This window comes from Asparagus officinalis, chromosome 5, assembly GCF_001876935.1.
Source record: "Asparagus officinalis chromosome 5, Aspof.V1, whole genome shotgun sequence".
Classification (NCBI taxonomy): domain Eukaryota; kingdom Viridiplantae; phylum Streptophyta; class Magnoliopsida; order Asparagales; family Asparagaceae; genus Asparagus; species Asparagus officinalis.
In genome coordinates, this window is record NC_033798.1 from 36,084,472 (window position 1) to 36,105,585 (window position 21,114).

General features: G+C 40.2%; 1 protein-coding gene across 1 annotated transcript; it reads right to left on the reverse strand.

Annotated features, from left to right (window-relative positions):
* LOC109841710 lies at positions 2,886-6,468 on the reverse strand (the record flags this gene model as incomplete). The annotated part of the gene is made up of 3 exons (XM_020410657.1): positions 6,172-6,468; positions 5,301-6,102; positions 2,886-4,048 (listed from the first exon to the last, which is right to left on the reverse strand). Coding segments are annotated over exons 1-3 (2,262 nt in total), but the record flags the coding sequence as incomplete, so codon positions are not given.

Genomic DNA, 21,114 nt, shown 5'->3' on the forward strand with positions numbered 1-21,114 from the left:
CAATACGAACCTCACCTTGTAGTGAGACTCGTCTCATTAGAAGAACCTTGCCACCCAGCAAGGCTCGTCTCACCAAATGAAGCTAGACACTAGGAGATGGATAACGGCCATAAAGACCCAGTCATACAGGCTCGTCTCACCAAATGAAGCTAGACACTAGGAGATGGATAACGGCCATAAAGACCCAGTCATACCACGTGGGCTAAATTCACGGAGTCTGTTACGCTCCTGGTCCATGATCTTAGTGTCAGTTACACGCTTATCATTAAAAATAGTCGTGAACGGCTATGAAGAGGACACACGCGGACGACTGGACTTTTCTTTCTCCTCAACAAAAATAAAAATAAAAAAAAAGAAAAGAGACAGAGCAACTACAAGTAGCAGCTCAAGCACTCGACCGATGCTATTATTTCTCCTCGAGTTGAAGCAATCTTGCTCCGATCGTCAACGAGAAGTAAGCTCGACACGGTATCGAGCGAGGCATCTCATCGTCACATCAAGCCCATGTTAAACAAAGAAGAATCGAATCAATCTTCTCATCTTCTGTACTTGAAAAAGAACGATTGTAAAAGATTCTTACCAGGCGATAGAATCTCTTCTCACAACTAAAACAGTTAGAGAACCAGTCGTTTTGTCTTTTTCGGGACCCTACAGTGTATCCATTAATATTGTATTAGTGAAGAATGTCTTCATCTTTATCTAACATGAAATGTATTTTTCTTACCAAGTAAATATCTACTGGAGGGAGTTGGGTGATGTCCACAGGATGAAAACTTATGTATTATTGATGACTAAATGAACAACTATATTTATAAGGACTTTACTAGTAAATTCCAATTTCTGCTATTTTTTGTTTTCTGTTGATGACATGTTTGTTATAAGCTTGGTTAGTTTGAATTGCATATTGATTATTATTTGGATTTCGATTTGCATATTAGTTGGATTTGGAATATTATTGGATGAATATATGTGTTGGATTTGGATTATTATTGAGTTGGATTTGTATACTAGTAAATTCCAATTTCTGCTATATTTGTATTTACAGGTGAAAATTTATAAAAGAATTTATAAAAACAATTAAAAAATAATTTGTTAAAATGAATGTAAACAACCTTGATGGATTTTCCGTCTAGAAAACATCCTAGACGGAAATTTTGTCTGGGATGTGATAAAACATCCTAGACGGAAAATCCATCTAGGATGGTTCCGAGACGGAAAATCTGTCTAGACTATTCCAGACTGATTTTCGTCTGGGATCGTTCGCAGACGGAAAATCTGTCTACAGTATTCTAGACGGATATTCCATCTAGAAATATCCTAGACAAATATTTTAATCATCTAGGTTGCTATTCCGTCTAGAACGGCTTTTCTAGATGAAATTCCATCTAGAATGCTTCATCCAAGACGAAAACTTACTAGATTAGCATTCTAGATAGAATTCTGTCTAGGATGGTCAGTTTAGACAGAAATCAAACTATTCTAGATGGAAATTTCCATCTAGAATGTGTTGTTTTTTACCAGTGAGGATATCATTGTTCATTGAACAAAAATAACTTACATCCAATTATTCATGCATAGTATTAAATTGTGTCAAAAGAGAAAGTACTGGATCTATTCTTCCACAAATTTCAAAAATTAAGTTCATGCGTGTGGATTCATGTACTATGCTTAATGCATATAGGACATCTTCAACAATATAAACACCTTATGATAGCCAAGTAACTTTTGGTCGAATTAGACGCTCGCTTGCTTTTGCAACAGATGTACATAAGTAGTTCCTAGGAAATCTCTATCTCACAATTTCTCTCTTTTGATTCACATCTTATATCCAACGTTAGTCTAGGGATCAATTAGGTGCCTGCCCTTTTTTTCTTCTCCATTAAGAAAATTTGGATGATCTTTATATTAATTTTAGATATGGTTAGGTATTTTTTGCTACCTTTTCCCTTCTTATCATTAGCTTTTAAATATACTTGAATATCCTTCAATCCTTATGAAACTATTGAAGATGAAGAGAAACAATTGAGTAGCATTGGCAACGGGGCAATAGTTGTTAATACAAACCCTAACCCTATTATGAGATCTCTTGGGCTTATATAGGCCCTACACAACTTACACATAACCCCCTACATATATTACTAATGTCAACACTCCTCCTCAAGATGGGCGAAAGATATCCACTAAGCCCATCTTGTCACATCCTCTAATCATGTCTAATGAGCTAAGTCCTTTAGTCAGACAATCTGCTGTCTGGTCCTTAGTTGAAACATGACTTAGCTCCAGTAGTCCACTATCCAACTTCTCTTTGATGAAGAACCTATCGATCTCGATGTGTTTGGTTCTATCATGCTGCACTGGGTTGTTGGCGATACTGATAGATGACTTGTTGTCACACCATAACTTTATCTTAGCTCATTGATCCAGCTTCAGCTCAACCAGCATACTCTTCAACCATAACAACTCAGCAACTCCTAAGGCCATAGCTCTATACTCTGCCTCAGCAGTTGATCTCGCCATCACTGATTGCTTCTTGCTCTTCCACGAGACTAAGTTGCCTCCTATAAAGATGCAGTATCCCGAGGTGGACCGCTCCTGTCATTAGCACAGCTAGCCCAATCAGAGTCGCAATAACCCTCGATGCTCACATGTCCATTTTTCCTGAATATCAGTCCCTTTCCAGGGGCACTCTTCAGATATCTCAGAATCTGGTACACAGCATCCATATGCCCCTTCCTTGGATCATGCATGTAGCGGCTCACCACGCTCACTGCAAAAGAGATATCGGGACGTGTGTGACTCAGATAGATCAACCTCCCTACCAGCCTTTAGTATCTGTCACGATCAACTGGTTCTCCAGCCTCAGCACCCAGCTTGAACTTCTGGTCGATCGGTGTAGTTGCAGGTTTACACCCTAACATCCCTGTCTCTTTAAGAAGATCCAGTGCATACTTTCTCTGGGATAAGACAATCCCCTCCGCTCCGCGAGCTATTTCTATTCCAAGAAAGTATCGAAGCAAGCCAAGATCTTTCACCTCGAACTCCTTACCCAGTCTCACTTTGAGTTTGGCAATCTCCTCCTCATCATCCCCTGTAATGATCATATCATCCACGTATACCGCAAGCACAGTGATGTGACCTTCATTTCGTCGGAAGAACACGGTATGATCAGCGTTAATCTGCCGGTATCCCATACCTATCATAGCCCGCCTAAATCTGTCGAACCAAGCACGAGGAGATTGTTTCAGGCCATATAGAGACTTCTTCAATCTGCAGACCTTGCCCACTGTCTGTTCTGTGTTGAATCCTGGCGGAATTTCCATGTATACCTCTTCCACCAGATCTCCATGAAGAAATGCATTCTTCACATCTAATTGGTGTAGCTTCCATCCACCATTTACTGCCAGAGAGATCAAGGTTCGAACAGTGCTCATCTTCGCCACTGGTGCAAAAGTCTCATCATAGTCGATGCCGTATGTCTGACTATATCCTTTTGCCACCAGACGAGCTTTGTAGCGCTCAACCTGTCCATCTGGATTCTGCTTCACAGTGAAGACCCACTTGCATCCAACTGCTCTCTTCCCTTTTGGTAGTTTTACTAACTCCCAAGTGCGGTTCTTCTCAAGGGCCCCTAGCTCTTCGTGCATAGCAGCTTTCCATTTCTGGTCCTTCTTTGCAACCTGCCAATTGTTAGGAATAGTAACAGAGTCCAGAGATGCAATGAATGCTCCATGTGCAGGGTGGATGTTAGAATATGATACAAACTGAGCAAGATCCCAACCATATCTATCGGGAGGATTTCCCGCATTACTGCGAGTAGTCCTCCGTACAGTTATTGGTGTGGGAGGAATAGGAAGAGAAATGGAGTCACCTTGAGAGGAATCTTGTGGTGGTGTAGGTGTCTCAGGAGTCGGTTCAGGCGTTGGCAAGGGACTTGGCACCAGTGGCACTGTAGGTACTGTTGGTACTGTTCCCGCAATTTGTTTCCCCTTCCTACTATAGGTAAGTAGTTCTCCCTGAGCCGTTGGCCTAACACCTCTTGTCTCAAGTTCTCGAAAGTGCACATCCATGCTCACAAACAACCTTTTTTCCACCGGGCTCCAGCAAACATATCCCTTCTGAGTAGCAGAATATCCCACAAAGATACACTTCACAGCTCTAGGGGCAAGCTTCCCGACAGACGGCCTGTTGTCCTTCACAAAACACACACAGCCAAACACTTTGAGTGGAAGGATCCCACCATTATCTCCTTTCAATATCTCACACGGAGACTTCCAATCCAGCACTCTCGAGGGCATTCTGTTGATTAGTGCTGCCGCGGTCAACACTGCTTGTCCCCATAATGTTTCTGGGACATTCATGGAGATCATCATACTTCTAGCAACCTCTAAAAGATGTCTATTCTTTCTTTCCGCTACTCCATTTTGAGCAGGTGTGTATGGACACGTAGTCTGGTGTTGTATTCCCTGAGCTGACAAGTATTCCCCAAACGTTTTGTTAGTATACTCCGTCCCATTATCAGATCTTAATACCTTCACCACAGCGCCGTATTGAGTCTGAGCATACCTATGAAAATTTTGAAAGCAACCAAACACTTCACTCTTATTTTTCATCAGGTACAACCAAGTAACACGGGAGAAACAATCGTACAACCAAGTAACGCGGGAGAAACAATCAATAAAAGTAACAAAATACTTGTATCCATTCATAGAACTTGTAGAACAAGGTCCCCAAACATCTGAATGTATCAGTTCGAATACACGAGAACTCCTATGACCAGAACTTACGTAAGAACTTCTAGTAAGTTTTCCAAGCTCACATGCATCACATACAAGGTGCTGTTTATTTGCTTTCTCAAATAGAGATGGATACAACCTACTTAAAACATTAAAAGATGAGTGTCCCAAACGCTGGTGATGAAGCATCAACACACTCTCAGCACTCATCTCAGATCCTACTTCTACTCTCTCTATCATTGACACCAATGCTGAATCCAGTCCTTCACGATCCAGATACCACAGTCCACTACGCCATGTGCCAGTCCCAAGTCTCCGCCCTGTCCCCTTCTCCTGGAAGATCACTTTGGGAATATCAAAAGAAACAATGCATTTTAGTTGAAGGATGATAGCACTAATGGATAAAAGGTTGACTGGAAAGGAAGGAGCATGCAAAACATTGGACAGAGTTACAGAACCTGTACAATCGACTGTACCCTTACCAACCACTAGCTGAAATGTATCATCAGCTGTTTGAATACTATCAGGCGGCTAGGTGAGTATATGATGAGAACTCACTAGCATTACCTGTCACATGTCGAGACGCACCGGAGTCGACTATCCATTCTGATGATTTGTCGGAAGATATGGAAGCAAGAGCATGTATGTCATCAGTACCTTTGGTCGGATGAGCATAGGTAGCAGTGTTGCCTCTGACGAAGAATGATGTGGATGCCTCCTCTGTCCCACTCCTCCTGTCTCCATCCCCTGCTACTTGCTGCTTTCTCCTGAGTATCGCCAGGAGCGCCTGATCCTCCTCAGTAAAGATCACCTCAGCTTCTTCTCCTCCTTCTGCTATCATCAGATTCGCCCGGTTGCCTACTCCCCTTCCACCTCGTTGACCCCCACGGCCACGACCACGCCCTCCGAACTGTCCACGTCCACCCGAATCTCCTTCCTTGGGTGGTTTGGTGCAAGCATGCCTTAGATGACCCACTTCACCGCAGTTGTAGCACTGCCGAGTCTCTCCCCTGGATCCATTATTGTTAGATACTGCTAAAGCTGACTTCACCACAGGAAGTCCACATGTCCCCGCCTGCAGCTTAATGCGAGTCTCCTCCTGGATCATAGCCGAGACAGCCTCCTCAAGCGAGGGAATTTTCGGCTGAGCTAGCAGTAATGCAATTCGCTGAGCGAACTCTGATGTCAATCCCTTAAGAAACACCATAGTCCTCTCCTGTAGAAAGGCCTCCCGCTCTTGACATCCTGGGTCCTTGCAGCTCGCCCGGGGGGAAAAATGATCATAATCCAGCCACAGACGCTCCAGCTCTGTAGCATATTCTTGTACAGTCCTCTCTCCCTGGACTGTGGCGTCAATCTCTCCTTTAATCTGGAACACCCTCAGGTTATTCCCCACTCCATCATATGTTCTCCTCAACTTCTCCCAGACATCCTTCACCTTCTCAATGCCATCTACTGTGGCGGCGATCGTCGGGACCAACGAGTTGAGAAGCCAGATGTACACCAACATATAAGTGGACTTCCACTCATCCCGTCCTCCCGAGTCCTCATCCGGTTCTGTCTTTTCTCCAGTCAAGTACCCCTCCAGGTTCCTCCCTGCAAGGGTGTATCTCACCCGTCGTGACCAACTCAGATAAGTACTCGGTCCATCAAGCTTCAGATCGATGGTTGGAAGCTCCAACTTCTTTGATGGTCTTGTCGCGCTTTCATCAGCCGACAACTTCATCAACTTCATCAAAGTTGACACCTCCGCAGGGTTCAACTTCTTGATGATCTCCTCCATCGATCAAGCTTCAGATCCAACACCTGTTCTTCAAACCCTTGTTGTGTGCAGTGAAAATTTCGGCAGCACTTCTGCTGCACAACAAGAGTAAGATCTTTCAACAAATTCTCGTTTCTCAGAGGAAACTAGAATCCAAAACAGTTATATATCTCATCGATGTGAGATATATACTCTTCCTGTCATCAGTTCGAAGACTGAGTCGAGGGAATCCATGCCAAACTCGAGGTTCGACAGGATGCAACAGGGGGGTTCGAGGTGGAAGCGGCTAGAAGGGGGTCGGGGGCTGTTTTAGGGTCGGGTAAGGGGGGGCAGCTCTGATACCAAGTTGTTAATACAAACCCTAACCCTATTATGAGATCTCTTGGGCTTATATAGACCCTACACAACTTACACATAACCCCCTACATATATTACTAATGTCAACAGCAATTGAGAATTATTTAGGAGTTGAAGAGAAGAGTGGATAAGGAAGCAAAAGCAACGAAAAGAGAGTAGAGTAGGGAGACGAACGAAGATATTGAAGTGAGGAGATTAGTCTTTTTCTTTGAGAATATTTTTCTTTTCTTAACATTAGCGCTGAGGTATTGGAGATGGTCATTTTCGGCACCTGGAGCACGTGTAAAAGAGTCTATTTTATTTTCCTTTCCTGGTTTTTTTTTTTGTGTGACAAAATCATAAAAATTAGTAAAATCTAAATAAACTGAGCCAAATTTGTGAGTTTATTCCGTTTTTAGAAGCAATCCAATTCGTTTAGGTCTAACCTGACCGAGCCCAAACTAGGTATGCTGCCAAAAGAATTTTCCAACATGCATTACATATTTCTACACACGCACGGAAACTCCAAAATAATTAATGAAAAGACATGAAGACTCGAGCTTTTAACTTCAAGTATTATGCTTCGCTCTCATGTATTAAGTGCCTAAATAACTACACGACCATACAAACATGGCCACAGGCACGCATGCACGCACACACACACGCACACGACGTGGACAAGATAACATGCATTCTGGCTTTTTAAGTTACAAATACCAAACTCTACCTTGAGATGATTAAGAGTAAGGCTATAACATTGAGGGAATGCCATCTCCTGAAAATAGAGCAACATATAGGATTAACACGTATTGGCTCCTTCAGCTCCATTTAATCTAATAGAAAAAGAAGAATATAATGTACCCTACTTTTTTAGGTCAAGATACGATGGAATTTTACACTAATAAATAAGTGTAAAGTTTTACTCTAAAATATTTCATAACAACATGGCCAAGATTAAAGAAATAAGCAATGCACGTCAATGTGTTTTGTAAGAGAAACAAACAAAAGTCGGATGCATCAAAAGTGCGCCCAGGCAAAAGTAAATTGTAAATATCAGAAATGTCTGCTACATCAGATATATCTGGGTAATGAAAACTTACTTATCCTAGTTATGTTTCATGCCAGATAGCTGACCAGTAGCTCAAAACACACAGATAGGAACCGCTGAGAATAAGATGATTAGCAATAGAAGATTAGTTTAACAAATAGGATTAGTGTCAATGCAATAAATCATACGCAAATGCGCATATAGTTCATAGCATATTAAATGGGGATCAGTTACTCGTATGGCGTTTCATTCAAGATTATGCCGTCTTCTCTTTCTACTGTCAACTGCTATTTTTTTCTTTTTTGATTTTCCGTTTTTGCAGATTTCTTCTCCACATCTTTGGCTAAAGTCAGCTCTCCGCTTGTTCACTACCCTCGTCCTCCACCCCTGCTTCGCTTCCACGGTCACCATCACGAGCTTTTATTCCCAAATTCAGATCCAAGCTGGCCCCACTGACCTCTCCTGCCGGAGCCCCATCCTTCTCTGAAGCCTGAATTTACATCATAGGGTTTAATTTTGGGATCATAAGTACCAAAATGACAAGCCCTGGTGTATCTGTTTCTAGAATGAATCCAGCGGAAAACTTACACTTCTGTAGCTGTGAAAGCAGTGGTATTAGGGTGCAACTATATTAAGATAGTAAGAAAGGCAACTGAAATGCCAATTGATTGGCCAACTTTCCTACAGATGAGCATCATGACATTATAACCTTCTAGTAATACATATTGCACGTGTATGCTTATGCATAGACCAGTATGACAATCCGATGAAAAGACTCTTATAAAAAAGTCACATACATAACAATGCTAATGAGTGCAAATAGTTCGAACCCAACATAATGCTAATGAGTGCAAATAGTTCGAACCCAACATAACCTCGTTTGATTCAAGATGTCAGATTTTGCAATATTACATGAAAAGGTGAAGCCAGCAAAAGATGTTGGGTTGAAGTAGGATGCACCGTAACTACTAAAACCCACAAATTAGGGCTTCGTAAGATATCACCCGTCCAAGCCCACCCTTACCGTAGCAAGCTTTAACTACAGCCTTTGCCTGCCTCAGGACTCTAGTTTGATTAGTTCCAGAGTTCATTACAACTTTGGTGTCTAGTTTCACATAAGAATATTGGGCTTTTCAGCTTTAAACCTTAGTGGTCATGAATAGGACATACTTCTCCAAGTTCCATATCCAGCATCCTCCCATGAAACCAAGTATCAATCATCTGTAAGCATCAACCACCAGCCAACAGAAGATTTACGATTCAGGAACTTGCAGCACTCGGTTATGAATGCTATTCAGCTGCGAGTTGTACTTAATTCCAAGAATTCTGGCTAGTGTGGGCTAGTATACTATTTGTATAACAACTTCGGATGAGATCATCTATCCTAGCATTATTGTACACCTCACAAGTTTTACCAGGGCTCCTAGCTACACAATCATTAGCTACAAGCTATACTGCATGGGTACTTCTACCATGAAACCGTACCCATACCCAACACGTCCCGTACCCATACCCGACACTTATTGGACACTCCTCAATATAAGCATACACTTACTGAGATGTGTACTCAATTATACAATATATTTTAGATTTAAAACACTCAACATACACTTCTTGGACGAGGATCAGGTTCATTCAGCACATATTCCGTTCTAAGCTACAATTTCAAAGGTTCGTTAGCATATCTAGTTAAGAACTATGCTTTTAGCCCATGCGTTTCAGTCGTGTCTGCATACCCTACCTTCTACAAATTTGTCGTTCCCCGTACCCACACCCGTACCCATGCAACATAGGCTACAAGTAATATTGAAAACAATCACCGACTCACACAGTAGATATCTTGCAGGCATAACTAAAGGTGAATACGAATACATTGGTGTACTGACATATAATTGCACAAGATACAGAAAAGAACGAGAATTTTCTTGCAGGGTCATGTTTTTCTGATATTCTCCGTCTGCACAAAACTTGGAAATAGAGAATCTGATGCATTCAGTTGTATTGATAGAGCAAAGAGGCAGTCAGGGGAAAGCATTTAAGGAGGAATAGTTGTGGAAAGCTGTTCTCAGTATGTCCAGAAAGGATATCCTGAAATTGAAGGGATTTTAAGAAATGAGCAGCAATTTGAGTTTTCCTTTCACAATGTGAGGGTTTTCTCTAATCTTTGAAAGCCTTCAGTATAAAGCATATTGGTGTTTCAGCATGATCTTTGAATCTGAGGTCCCAATGATCAATCTGTACATTGTAGACAATTCTTCGGTTACTCTGCCAAACTCTTTATGTGCAGTAATATCCACTGCAATTTACTATGGGATTTCACCTCCACTGACCTCAAACCCATTGAATTTCAGGATTTTCATTTAAGCATCAGGCCTAATCTAGCCTTCCAACCACTGTATCTTGAATATCTTCTCTAATCTCAATCACTTTATCTGCAGGGATATTCTTCCCGACATGTTCCAGCATTCTTCCATCATATAGTGACACCAATTAAAATGGCAAGATACAGTGTTACATTTTAGAAAGGTTCCAGAAATGTTCACAACAGATAATTCACATACTAAAGGAAGTCAGTTGAGTGATATTATATGCAAAACAGGGTTAATTTCCTATTTGTAAGAAGAGCATTTATGAAAAATTTTAGGAGTTCATCTAATTTAGAAAATAAGAAGAGCAGTATTGCTGTATGAAGAAGCAAACAGTAGCTCCAGATCATTGTTAAGATCAGCAAAGAAGATGGTCTTTTGATGATATGAGTAACATTAAGAATTTAATCTATAAAAAGATCTTAAATAAGAGGGTCTATTCTATCTTCCAGAAGTCTGTTTAGACAATACCTATCAGTGTGAAGAATTTATCCTTATCTAAAGAATTATCTTTACAAATCCTAGTAGGCACAGTAAAATTAATAGAAATTTAACCGTTCTCGGAGCCAGGATTGAAGTCAAATAGCGGAATGGAAAGATAAGATGTAAATATCACCATAACATTGTCGTTGAAGTGACTAATAAATGCCTATTAAAAGGCGCTCAAATCTATGAATAAGGAAAATAGAGAATATGAATTGAATAGCTTGTGTTAAGAGATCTCTTGTCATCTTTCCTGTATTCTCACTGGATAGTCATTGATATCCTATTGAATTTCCCATTTCTCCACTTCAAAGGCTTGAACTTTTTATCGCTATAATTTATAAAACCTGCTTAAACTGTTTGCCAGGAAATTGTGTACTTAGGACATTCTGCAGCAGATGTCGGAGTAACACACAGTTAATAAGGCATTTGAACAAGTGGAGTGGCCAATATGAAAACACATAGAAACTGATTGCACTAACTGTTTATTTCAAGAATTTTGTAAGAAAATATAACCACAGAAGTGACTACACTAACAGCATTCACCAAAGAAGAATACATTCTAGGTGCGCTAAAACTCTCATAGTCATCTAAAGCTTTGAAAGCTATGGCTACAGAGTACTGTGGCTACCAAATTTCACCAAGATGTCCGAATTGGAATATGATGGTTTTAAAGTTCTAACGGTCTAGTGCTATCCTATTTCTTTTACAAATCAGCTTCAGATAGAGAGCATTTTAGTCGATGAAAAAAAAAGATGTTAGCTGTCTGGTTGGCATCCAGAAAGGCAGAAGGCCCCTCGCAAGGCAATAAGTCAATCATATCATAAACCCCTAAAGTAGCTTATAAATTAAACGATGCATATTGAGACTAAATACGCTTTGCTGATGAAGTTCCAACAGTAACAAATTGTCGTTGACCATATACAATGCTGCTAATATGTTACGCAGGAAAATTAGGAAATTCGTGTATGATAATAGTAATCCTAGAAAGATGGCAAAAGTGACGAGTACTACAATAAATAAGACTCAATCGCCACAGCAGCTAGATCTATTTGGCTGCCTATAGCTATTAAAAATCAAAAAAGAAGTCCCAAGGTAAAGCATAGCAATCACCTATGTACACATATACTTGTATTGATCACTTTGTTTATCTAAACAGCTGATTGATAGGATTCTATGGTGCAGTAGCTCTAACTCTACAAAAACTTGCTATAAGAATCATTAGTCACACTTGTAACGGCTCTGGTTGTAAAAGAAAGTGGAGTTCTTTTGACCAAGTATGTTTAGATTCTTTTAATTGAAAAAAATCTATTAAGGATTTAGAACAATAATTTGATCATTTTGATTTTGTATGGTTGCAGATACACACCAAGAAGAGAAATAGATTGTATCATAAGAGGTTGCAAGATCTAGTATATTGCAAATACAACCAAGCTTTGAAGGAAAGATTTGACTATAGGGGGATTGTTGATCCAATCAAGCTGACTAACATAGATGAATGCAACGAGTGGTTGTTACGGGAATTTGGTACAGGAAACAATGTGGAGAATGACTTGGTAGATGAGGAGGATGGCCTTAGATGAGGCGTTGTAGGTCAGGTAACGGGAGCTAAAGAAGAAATTGGACCAAGTTTAAGGTCTACCGCTAGGGTTCGAGGATCTTCAAGCTGTATTGCTTCATCATCTACAATGAGGGTGCTAGGTACTATTCGGAGGATGAAGAAGAATTCAATGAAGAAGAGAGGAAACTGAGAATGAGGATATTCCACTTGAATTGGATGATGATGACTAAACATTTTTGTTATTTTGCTACTTGTTTGCTTTGTTTCGTAGATTTTTAATTTTGTTAGAATTTAGATATTACTCTTGTCTTGACTTTTGATTTGTAGAATCTTATGAACTTCACTATGTTATGTGTGTTAGTTAAGATCTTTTTCGTGATTTAGTAGGTGAAATTCTATTTCATAGTATTTTTTATGTGAAAATCCATAAGTATGTTGCTTCCATACTTGTTTGTCTTATGTCGTAAACGATCTGTTTGAGGTGTGTTGCCTCACTTCAGAGAGGCGCACGCATCATCCTGCGCCTCGCGCACAGTGCGCGTAAGCTGACTTTACGCACCACCTTGCGCCTCCCGCCTCAACAACATTGGTTTCAAATTTTAAGCCAAAAATAAAACCTTAGGTCTCCATGATAAATTACATTGAGATGACATATGTTATATTGACATAACGTGAAGAGAAAGCAGAAAAATTCAGGAAAAACGAAGTATGCATGCAAAGCTCTGGCCGGTCAACCGCGGGTTCATGTCCGGTCGACCGAAAACGTGCACGAGTACAAGGTCTGTTTTATTGCTCTGGCCGGTCGACCGGCACTTCTTGTGCTGTCGACCGCAATGTGATTTGGTGCAGGTTGAGTTTCCAACCTTCTGGTCGGTCGACCGCGAACTTGTTGGCGGTCGACCGCGACTCGATATTGGGTCTGGGCTTGGTTTTCTGATTGGTTTGAGATTGTTGTTTGATATAAATAGCAACCACGGTTTTTAGGGTTTTCTTAAGGCAAAAAGAAGAGACTTTTGAGCTGTGTATTTGGGAGATTTGGTGAGAGATTTGAAAGCTTTGTTTGAGAGATTAATTTGTGAGTTTTGAGTGAATTTGTAATTTCTATTTGTACTCTCTCTAATAGTAAAATCCATCTCCTCCTTACCCCGTGAACGTAGACAACTTATCGAACCACGTAAAATCTGTGTCTTGTGTTGTTTGGTTCTTATTTTACCTATTGGTAATGATTCTATCTCGTTTGTGTTCGTGCTCTTTCGGATTCTGCTGCGCACACAACAAGTGGTATCAGAGCTTCAGGTTTGGCTTGGAACTCGTTTGGAGGATTCTCTGCAGGATTCTCGTTTGAAAAGATCAAGTTATCAACATAGGTGAAGCAAGTATATCAGGATCTTCTCTTTCGAAGGCGATACAGAGTTTGAGCATCAATAACACTAAAATCAATGTTCAGAAGTTTGATGGTAAGATAAACTTCAGTTTGTGGAGGTGTCAGGTGATGGATGCGTTGGATGCCCAGAATTTGGAGGAGACTCTTGAATTACAAGAAAAACCCGCTAATATGGAGGAGAATGTTTGGAAGAAGGTTAACAGCAGAGCATGTGAGGTTATTAGGTCATGCTTGACGCCAGATTTGATCTATGATGTAATGAACGAGTTGGCGAAACGGTTGTGGGAAACACTCAATGACAAATACTTGACGAAGAGCATTGAGAATCAGCTTCACTTGAAAAAGATGTTTTACTAATTCAAGATGAAGAGGGGAGTTTTCATTAGAGAGCATGTCAATAACTTCACGAAATTGCAATCGGATATGACCAATGTGGATATCATGATAGAGGATAAAGACAATGCGATGATGTTATTGTGTTCGTTACCAGAGGATGATTATGATACTTTAGTCCTTACTATTATTGATCAATGGTAGAACCACTATCAGTTACAAGAAGGTGACCTCAGTATTAGAGAGGAGGAAGAGTGATAGTGAACCTTCCGAGAAGGCATCAGGAGATGCATTGGTAGTGAGAGGCCGTAGTCTAAACTACCGTTCATTTAATCGCTCAAAGTCGAAACAGAGAGGTGGCCATAGAAGCGTGGGTAAAAATCAATGTGTTTTTTGCAAAGAAGATGGATATTGAAAGAACGAATGTCCAAAGTTGAAAGATCGAACCGAGAAGAATAAGAGAAAAGCCGTACAAGCTTCAGAAGTGAATATTACCAAAGTTAGTGACGACAATTCAGATTCAGATTCTTCGGGCTACTCGTGCCCAGCACTACCGTCAGTTTGTTATGCTGACTCTACGGAGTGGATGTTAGATTCAGATATTATATATCATATTTGCTCTAGGAGGGATTGATTCTCTAGCTTTGAGGAGTTGGAAAGAGGGGATATCGTGCTCATGGGTAATAATCGTGTATGTCCTATTGGTGGTATTAGAACAGTCCGAATCAAGATATGTGATGGGATGACTAGGGAGCTGAAGGAAATGAGATTCGTTCCGCAGTTGACGAAGAATATCATTTTACTTGAAACTTTAAAGGCAGCAGGCTATAGGGTGATATTGGAGAAGAGAATACAACTCTGAAGGTCACAAAAGGGCCATGGTGATGATAAGAGGTATCAAGGAAAATAGCATTTACTACTTGAAGGGCAAGACAATAACAGGAGGTCTGACAGCTTTGATTACCACAGAAGATGATACTACCAACCTATGACATATGAGATTGGGAAACACTGGTGATAAGTCCCTGCAGGTATTAGCAAAACAGGGGTTGTTGAAAGGTGCAAAAACCTGCAATATGGAGTTGTGTGAGCATTGTGTACTTAGAAAAAAAAAAGTGAAATTCGACACCGCAATTCACAACACCCAAGATGTATTGGATTATGTTCACACAGATGTTTGGGGTCCTTCCAAGCACACATTACTTGGTGGGACCAATTATTTTGTCACTTTCATTGACGATTATTCCAGGAGGAATGGGGTATACCCTATGAAGCATAAATACGAGGTCCTGAATATATTTGTGGAGTGAAAGAAGAAAATAGAGCTGCAGACAAGTAGAAAGGTGAAGGTACTCCGTTTAGATAATGGTGGTGAGTATAATAGTGATCCATTTCTGCAATTTTGTCGAGATCACGGCTTTAGGCGATACTTCATAGTTAGGGAGACATCGTAACAAAACGGGGTGACCGAGAGATTAAACCGTACCTTGCCGGAGAAGGTGCGTTGCATGCTCTCACAGAGTGGATTGACTAGATCTTTTTGGGTCGAGATATTGATTTATGCGAGCCATCTCGTGAATAGGTTGTCGTGCACTGCGATACATGAAAAGACTCCTATGGAGGTATGGTCTGGTTCAATGGCTACTGATTATGATTTGATTCGGATATTTGCGTATTCAGCTTACTATCATGTGAATGATAAAAAAATAAATCTGAGGGCTTAAAAAAATCTTTGTGGCCTTTAGAGATGGAGTTAAAGGCTTTAAGTTGTGGGATCCACAAGACAAGAAAATAATCATTAGCAAAGATGTCACTTTTGATGAGGCGTATATGATGAGACATTAAGTCCCTCAGCAGGTAGAGGAAGGCCAGACTAGCGGGATATCGCAAGAGGTGGAGGATGATGTGACTCCACAAACTCCAGATAGCATTGTATACATTGAGGCTCCTATAGAGGTAACACTGAGAAGAGACGTGATGACAGATTGGCAGATGGAGGATACAATGGATATTAGGACTCAGGGACAAAGTCATGTTCAGAAGTCCATTGTAGCTAATAGACCAAGAAGGATTATTCATCGGCCAGCTAGAAATGATGAAATGATAGTTGCATATGCTTTATCAGTTGAGGTCGTTGATGATTTGATTCCTTCTACATATAATGAAGCAGAGTCACACTTTGATTCAATCAGGTGGAGGGAAGCTATGAAAGAGGAGATGCACTCTCTTCAGAAGAACGATACTTAGGAACTTACAAAACTACCGAAGGTACGAAAGCTATTGGATGCAAGTAGGTATATACAAAAAAAAGATAATCTTCTAATGGGGACATACGGTACAAAGTCAGATTGGTTGCCAAAGGGTATGTCCAGCTTGAGGGCATAGATTATAACGAAGTATTCTCACCGGTCATGAAGCATTCGTCAATAAGGATACTATTAGCATTAGTGGCACAGCAGGATTTGAATTTGGTCCAGATGAATATGAAAACAGTTTTTCTATATGGAGACTTAGAAGATGAGATCTATATGACACAACCTATGGGTTTTAGAGCTGCAGGCAAAAAAAATTTGGTGTGCAAACTGAAAAAGTCTCTTTATAGATTGAAGCAATCGTCGCGATAATGGTACAAAAAATTCGATAATTTTATGATTGGCCAAATATACACGAATAGCCTATATGACCCATGTGTTTACATGCACAAGCTACAGAATGGTGAGTATATTTATTTATTGTTGTATGTTGACGATATGCTCATTGCTTCTAGGAATACTTCAGCTATTAAAAGTTAAAAAAGAAGCTATCATCCGAATTTAAGATGAAGGATCTTGGAAAAACAAAGAAGATATTGGGTATGGAGATTAAGAGAGACGAGGTGAAAGGGAGGTTAAAGTTGACACAGATGAGCTACTTGCAGAAGATACTGAAGAAATTCAGTTTTGATAGCAATGTCAAGGTGGTGAGTACTTCATTAGCTCCTCACTTTAAGCTTTCAACTAAGATGTTATCTGTTTTAATTGAGGATCGTGAGTACATGTCAAAAGTTACAATATACCAGTACGGGTGGTAACTTGATGTATGTGATGGTGTGTACAAAGTCAGATTTGTCACAGGCCGTGAGCATGGTATCTAGATACATGCACAACCCCGAAAAGGATTATTAGGAGATCGTGAAGTGGATTTTACGGTATATCAAAGGTACTATGGATGTTGGTTTGGTTTTCAAAAAAATAAAGAAGATTAGGCAGGATTGTGTTGGACATGTGGATTCAGACTATGCGGGGGATCTTGAAAAACGTCGTCTACTACAGGATATGTATTTACATTAGCAGGAGCACCGATGTGCTGGAGGTGTACACTTCAGTCTACAGTGGCTCTCTCCACTACGGAGGCTGAGTATATGGCATTGACTAAAGCTGTGAATGAGGCTTTGTAGTTACAGTGATTATTAGAAGACTTGGAAATTGTACAGGAGACCATCAGTGCGAATTATGATAACATGTCAACTATCTATTTGGTAAAGAACCAGGTATATCATGCACGCACAAAGCACATTGATGTTAGATTCCACTTTGTTCGAGACGTCTTGGATGATGGAGATGTTATATTGGAGAAGATCCACACAAAGGACAATCTGACGGATATGTTGACCAAAGTTATCACTGGGGTGAAATTTGATCATTGTTTGGAGTTGTTGAACATTCTTGGTTGTTGAGGGCCTTTAAAGGCCATTTGGATGAACTACGTGAGGCTTGATTTCTTAGGCAAGAAGATACGTATACAGTCAGTTTTTGATGCAGCCAGTTTGATGAGTTGATACCGACATGGTGGAGATTGTTCGCATTCTCATTTGGTTCCCGACTTGTGAATTGAGTCTGTTGTCGTGGATTGATTCCACTTCGTACTGGACGTAACAAGTGGGATGTTTGGTTGGTATTTGGGTCGGCTCAGTTTTTGAGAAAACTTCACCGAGGTGGAGATTGAAGAGAAAAAAAATTCAGGAAAAACGAAGTCTGCATGCAAAGCTCTGGCCAGTCGATCGCGAGTTCATGCCCGATCGACCGAAAACGTGCACGAGTACAGGGTCTGTTTCATCGCTCTGCTGATAGACCAGCATTTCTTGTGCAGTCGACCGCAATGTGATTTGGTGCAGGCTAAGTATCCAGCCTTCTGGTCGGTCGACCGCGAACTTGTTGGCAGTCGACCACGACTCGATATTAGATCTGGGCTTGGTTTCCTGATTGGTTTGGGATTGCTGTTTGATATAAATAGCAACCACGGTTTTTAGGGTTTTCTTAAGGCAAAAAGATGAGACTTTTGAGCTGTGTATTTGGGAGATTTGGTGAGAAATTTGAGAGCTTTGTTTGAGAGAATATTTTGTGAGTTTTGAGTGAATTTGTAATCTCTATTTATACTCTCTCTAATAGTAAAATCTATCCCCGCATTGTCCCGTGGACGTAGGCAACTTGCCGAACCACGTAAAATCTATGTCTTGTGTTATTTGGTTTTTGTTTTACCTATTGGTTGTGATTCTATCTCGTTTGTGTTCGTGCTCTTTCGGATTCCGCTGCGCACACAACATAACGTATGTTATATTGAAAAATGTACATTGTATTGAAATAGTGTATACTCCATTATAATAACAAAGGGTTATGACTCATGATGTGATTAGGTTATTCAAAAGGTCACCTAAAGAGTTACATAATGTGGGTTTTTTCAACAATGCTAACAAATAATCAACTTAACATGGGCATCTAATCCTGGTGTTTAAGTTTCAGGGTGTTCTAAGGCTTCCGCTATGATAACCATCAAAAATCTGATATGGGGAAACATCATATTTTTCGAACATGCATGCAAACGTATACATCATCACGTATAAAATAAGTAATCAACTAAAGAAATTAAAGTAATAATGTAAGTGTACTTGATGCAATCTATAGTATTCACACATACAATAAATATAGGGCTATGCCGGGATTGTGATGTTGTGAAAGGATCTTCTTAAGAGTGTCCTCAAGCGTCCAAGTGTCTGACACCTCAACGAACCTAAAATTCGACATCCTGGTAATTGAAAATTATATGGACGAGGGGGCAATGTCATAGAGGCTAAATGACCCGAAGTAGATACTTTGGCCCTCAAGCGTAGCTGCAAACTTCAACGCATATTGCACTATATAGATTTTCCTGAAGTGTGCCTGCTATTTACTTTGAGACAAGTTCAATATCTTATAGCAAGCTTTTGGGCATCCATGTCCATTATTAAACTAGGGGCAAATCGAGGAAGGAGTAAACTATAAGGAGGTGAGTATGAGGCATGAAAAAAGTTGCATTGGAAGAGAAAAAGAGTGATAAAAAAATGAGTTCAAACTAATTAAGAATGGGAACAACAAATGACGCTCAACGTTGTATTGTCAGGGAAAAGGCTGATTGTGAAAGGAAAAACCACTCGTATGGTGTTTTTGGTATATGGAATTAGGAGAGAATGAAAGAAAGTAGAGTTGTCTACTCTTTCCAACTATTATGAAACTAGAAAAAATAATGCAATATCCATGCTACTTTTTTCGTTTGGCATCGTTTTATCATTTTCTCTTTTTGATTTAAGCAAAAATGGGAGAAAGCTTAAAAAGAAAATTAAATGATATGATACGAGCTTTCTTCTCCGAACTCTCCTCCTCTTTGAGACAGTTTTTTGGGTAAATTATCCTATGTACCACCTAACACGGCTAATGGAATCTAGAAAGTTAAAAAGTTTACAACGATTCATTCCAAATTTCACGAGTCATCTATGCAAAGTCCAATAATTTAAGGGGAAAAAATCATAATGTCCCCGCACTTTTCTTTAAAATCATATGTCGAAACACCCCCCAACCCCTTCCATATGTCATACACCACCCTAACCCCCAACCCCTAAAGTTTTCCATTCTAAAAACTTGTCTTTAGCTTGAATTTCAGATTTGAGGTCTTCATGTATGAATCTGACCACGGAAACAAGTTCTTGAGGACTCTCTGAACCCTTAATTTTTTGCTTGCAAACATCAATAAAGATAAAAATGCAGATAACCCCCTCATCTACACCTTTATATATATATTATATATATATATATTATAGTATATATATAATATATATATATATACTATATATATATATTATATATATATAATTAATGAGTATCTTGTCATAGGGAGAGGATTTCCTCCTTGATCGCTTAAATCACAGTGATTAGCATATTATGGCATTATCCGCTCAATTGAACTGAACTACTATTCTAAAACCACCAAAACACACCAAGTTTGGGTGAATCCGTGTCGTTTGGACCGTCCATCAGCTATGTGAAAATTCACTATCCATGTCAAAACGTTAAAATTATACGATGTGGATAAGGGTCAAACGACGACGTGTTTACCCCAAACTTGGTGTGTTGGGGTTTTAGAAATATGAGAGCTCAAGTTCAACAGAGCGATCATTCACACAATGTCCGCTCAATCATGTGATTTTTAAGCGTCTAGGAGGAAATCCACTCTATGACAAAGATACCCATTTAATCTCATATAATTATGATATATTATATATTATATATATATATAATATATATATATATATATATATATATATATAGGCCCCCAATCCAATAGAAATGACAAAAACCTTAATACCTTTCTTCTTCGCACTTCTTCTTGCTTAACCTCATCGACATCCGTCGGTTGCTTCTCATCGGCATCATCCGCCTGATCTTCTCTCATCATCATCAGCGGCAGCCTCCTCTTGCTTCTGCATCTCTGCATCACGGCGAACTGAGACAAACATCAGTTTCAAAACCCCAATTCCCCCCGCGAGCTAGAATCAAGAAAGGGGAGGGAGGGCGGCGGCGGCGATCCTACCGGGACGTATCGGAGCTTCTTGCGAGGGGGCTGCTCTTCGGAGGAGGGGGAGGAGTCCCTGGAGAGTGGGGTCCACTTGTAGACGAGGAGATGGGAGGGATTGTTATTGTTGTTTCCGTTGCTGTTGGAGCCCTGATTGCTGCTGTTGTTGTTCTTGTTGTTAGGGTTGGGGTTAGGGTTTGAGAGTGGGACCCACTTCTTCTTCCATTTTCGCACTGGGCCCGTGAAT